At 49.4% G+C, this 4,023-nt stretch overlaps 1 protein-coding gene across 1 annotated transcript; it reads left to right on the top strand.

The window, feature by feature from the left end:
* Positions 1-66: 66 nt before the first annotated feature.
* NEFM (neurofilament, medium polypeptide) lies at positions 67-3,526 on the top strand. Its single transcript, XM_008632515.2, has 2 exons — positions 67-226; positions 1,609-3,526. Exons 1-2 carry the CDS (start codon positions 150-152, stop codon positions 2,924-2,926), a joined length of 1,395 nt encoding a protein of 464 aa, XP_008630737.1. The 5' UTR covers positions 67-149; the 3' UTR covers positions 2,927-3,526.
* Positions 3,527-4,023: the final 497 nt, after the last annotated feature.

Here is a 4,023-nt window from a genome sequence, read left to right as displayed (position 1 = left end):
GGGAAGAGTTTCTAAAAGTCCCCTCGGAGAAGTTGTGCCCGCTCTGTCCCCGCGTGCAGCGCCTGCCCGTGTCACAGGGGTTTTCTGCGTCTCCCTTGCAGGACACGATTCACCAGCTGGAAAACGAGCTCAGAGGAACGAAGTGGGAAATGGCTCGTCACTTGAGGGAGTACCAGGACCTCCTCAATGTCAAGATGGCCCTGGACATCGAAATTGCTGCGTACAGGTACAGTGGGATCACTGCAGACGTGTCTGGAATATTAATAGCACTGCGGATGCTGCTGGCTCGGGAGGCTTTACCACAGCTAAGAAATATCTGCATGCAGTGAACACGGGTAAAATTAGAGCCTGGCTAAATCACTGCAACCATTAGCCAGCCCAGTTAGAGCCCAGAAGGTCATTAGGGACCAGCTAATCAGTGGTAGAGCTGCCAGCAAGCCCCGCGGGCACGGCACAGCGTGACTCAGTGCGGCGGCTCCCGCGCCGCATTCTGTCCTTGGCCGCACGAGCAGGAGATGCAGCGAAAGACGAGTTTATTTTTAATTCCTGTCTGCTTTGCAGATGCCAGGCATGCAGGGCTTGTCACCAGAGCTCCCTTTCATCGCCTGGGAGAGACAGGGAATTTGCTTGATCATGATTTGAGGCAGCGAGTGCTGATCTGCCTGTCACAAACACTTTTGCTTTTCTTGCTCAACTTTCCTTCAGAGGCACCCGCTGTAATCTGGAGCTGAGCGTTGCTTGCTGTTGCCATCACCTGGCAGGTTTTTTTAGTCTCCTCTGTATCACTTCAGAACTCACTGGAGAGCTCCTGATTTTTCTGGGTCACAGGCTCAGATGAAAAACATTTGAATAAAAGAAAAGTAAAAACAACAAAAAACCACCCCCATCTCCAGATCTGTTGAAATTCCTGAGGTTGTTCAGACACACAGACACCCCGGGGGCTGTAGCTGGCTGCTGCCAAAGTCAGCTGAAATCTCCAGTTCTCATATTCCCACAAAAAAAGGTGGATGCCCAAATTACCAAATTAGAACATGTGCTCTAATCAGCTGTGATTGCCTCAGACACAATATTTGATTTGGGTCTCTTGGCTGTGTCAAATTCTGTTTGCCTAAGTCGTAATGAATCCTATGAAATTAATTAGTTTGTCCTAATCCCTGCTGATTTACGCCATAATGGAGCTTTCTGACATTAAAGATGAATTTTAACTGATCACTGACGTGTCACACCTGCCACAGGCAAACCAAGCTAAAACCTGCTGGATGGGAGTTTTGCAGAAGAGCAGATTCAAGGAAAGCTGGGCTGGGGCTGTGAGCCGTGGATGGCACAGGGCAGTTCCAGCACATTCCACAGCAAACTGGTTCTGTCCTGCTGGCAGGGGAACAGTACAGCAGGGACTGTGATAGAATCCTGGAATGGTTTGGGTTGGAAGAGACCTTAAAGCTCATCCCAAAGCAGGGACACCTTCCACCATCCCAGTTGCTCCACACCCTGTCCAGCCTGGCCTTGGACACTTCCAGGGATGGGATAGCCACAATTATTCCAACAACTGTCCCTTATTTTGGTTTTTTATGCTCATTTTCTTTTTTTCTCTCCTCTTGATTCCCTCAGGAAGCTGCTGGAGGGTGAAGAGACAAGATTCAGTGCCTTCTCTGGAAGCATTACTGGTCCCATATTCACACACAGACCACCATCTGTCACAATAGCATCCACCAAAATCCAGAAAACGAAAATCGAACCACCAAAGCTGAAGGTCCAGCACAAGTTTGTAGAAGAAATCATTGAAGAGACGAAGGTGGAGGATGAAAAGTCTGAGATGGAAGATGCCCTGGCAGCCATTGCAGAAGAAATGGCAGCCAAGGCACAGCAGGAAGAACAGGAGGAAGAAAAAGCAGAAGAAGCTGCAGAGGAAGAAGTTTCTGAGAAGGCTCCTGCAGAAGAAGCTGCACCTGAGGAGGAAGAGAAGGAGGAAGAGGAAGCAGAGGAGGAAGAAGCTGCAAAATCTGACGCCGCAGAAGAAGGTGGCTCTGAAAAAGAAGAAATTGAGGAAAAGGAAGAAGAGGAGGAAGCTGAGGAAGAGGAGGAAAAACCTGAGGCCAAGGGCAAAGCTGAAGAGGTACCAGCAAAGGCAGAGAAGGTCAAAACCCCTCCCGCAAAGTCCCCCCCGAAATCGCCCCCAAAATCCCCCGTAACAGAGCCGGCCAAGGCCGCCCCGAAAGAAAAAGCCGCGGAAGCAGTGAAAGAACAGAAGGTGGAGAAAGCAGAGAAGGCGGCCAAGGAGGAGGAGAAAGCAGCGTCTCCAGAGAAGCCTGCCACGCCAAAGGTGACCTCCCCGGAGAAGGCTGCGACCCCAGAGAAGGCTGCGACGCCGGAGAAGGCTGCGACCCCAGAGAAGGCTGCGACCCCAGAGAAGGCACGCTCCCCTGAAAAGCCGGCGAGCCCCGAGAAGCCGCGCACTCCCGAGAAGCCCGCGACTCCTGAGAAGCCCCGGTCCCCAGAGAAGCCTCCCTCCCCGGTCAAGGATGCCAAGGCTGTGGTGGAGGAGACCATCACCGTCACCAAGGTAACAAAAGTGAGTGCTGAGGCCGAGAAGGAGTCCAGGAAAGAGGACATCGCAATCAACGGGGAGGTGGAGGAGAAAAAGGAGGAATCCAAAGAGAAGGAGGAGGAAGACAAGGGAGTGGTGACCAACGGCCTCGATGTGAGCCCTGTGGATGACAAGGCTGAGAAAATCGTGGTAACCAAAAAAGTAGAGAAAATCACAGGGGAGGGTGGGGACAGCGGGACCACGTTTATCACGAAGTCGGTGACCGTCACTCAGAAGGTGGAGGAGCACGAAGAAAGCTTCGAGGAGAAATTGGTGTCCACCAAGAAAGTGGAGAAAGTCACTTCACACGCCGTAGTAAAGGAGATTAAAGAGAGCGAATAAAACCAACCATAGCTAAAATTCAAACCAATTCAAGAGCTTGGGTCGGTGCAAAAGGTTAAGCCATAGACAGCTGCAAAATGCATGTGGGTGACGGCTTCAAAGCAGATCGGGTTCTCTCACGGAGGCTCCAGACACACAGTATTTTACTTTTTCGTGCAATATAGGGAAGGGGGGGGGAATGCATGCAGGCTCAAGATGTACTCCCTCCACAGAGCTTGGGGATCTACAAAAAAATACTACTACTACTAGTGCATGAGATGAAATGTGCAGAGGAAGCTTTTCTGAATTTCCTGAGCTGTTGGAGGGATGTATCTGAGGAACAAGTTCAGATGTATTATGCAAAGAACCAACTGAGCCAAAACCAAACTGAAAACAGTAATAGAGTATTCATGAGAACCAGAACTCTCCTAGCCTTAAAAAAAAAAAAAAAAAATAAAAAAAGCTACTTATAACTAATTATGTTTACCTCACTGGTGCAATTAGGGTGGACTTTTGCTCCTGGGAGAACCTTGTTGACATGCACAGTACGCAACCTTTTGTTGTTTGATGTAAAACAGTCACAGCAGTTCTTGCTCAATAAAGGTCAATATGAAAACATGACTTGTTCTGGTGATTTGTCCCAATTTAAACCCTTTCCTAGGCTGGATGCTCTCTCCTGAAAGGGGATGGAAAATTGCTTGAAGGGTTTTTTTCTAAGCGTCCTCGTTTAGGAGCTGGGCTTTGGTGGTCCTTGGGGGTCCCGTCCTACCTGGGGTGTTCTGTGGTTTGGGAATTGGCTATGATGGAGAAATTTCCTGTACCAGCCCAAAGGCTGGATTAAGAAAGTAAGAGCCGCATCCCATATTTTCTAGAGGAAAGAGGAATCCATTGAGCACTTCTGGCTGGCCTTGAGGTGCTTAGAGGGGTTGCAGTTGCTTTTCATAGGAAGGGGAAGGTCTCTAAGCCCTCAATGCTGCTTGCACTGAGCCAAAAAGTGTTAAAACCTCCTGTAAGCATCATTTTCCTCCTTACACTCCAACATCCACACATAAAGAGAGCCAATTTCCAAAGAATTCCTTGGTTTTTCTGGGAGAGAAGCTGCATGAACCACAGCTGGG

The sequence above is a fragment of the Corvus brachyrhynchos genome, unplaced genomic scaffold (assembly GCF_000691975.1).
Source record: "Corvus brachyrhynchos isolate BGI_N302 unplaced genomic scaffold, ASM69197v1 scaffold150, whole genome shotgun sequence".
In the NCBI taxonomy this organism is placed as follows: domain Eukaryota; kingdom Metazoa; phylum Chordata; class Aves; order Passeriformes; family Corvidae; genus Corvus; species Corvus brachyrhynchos.
This window is presented reverse-complemented; position numbering and strand designations above follow the sequence as displayed.

Coding starts and splice junctions, on each gene's coding strand:
- NEFM (XM_008632515.2), top strand. CDS start 150: ATGGCTCGTCACTTGAGGGAGTACCAGGACCTCCTCAATGTCAAGATG. Junction 227..1,608: donor ATCGAAATTGCTGCGTACAG/GTACAGTGGGAT, acceptor TGATTCCCTCAG/GAAGCTGCTGGAGGGTGAAG.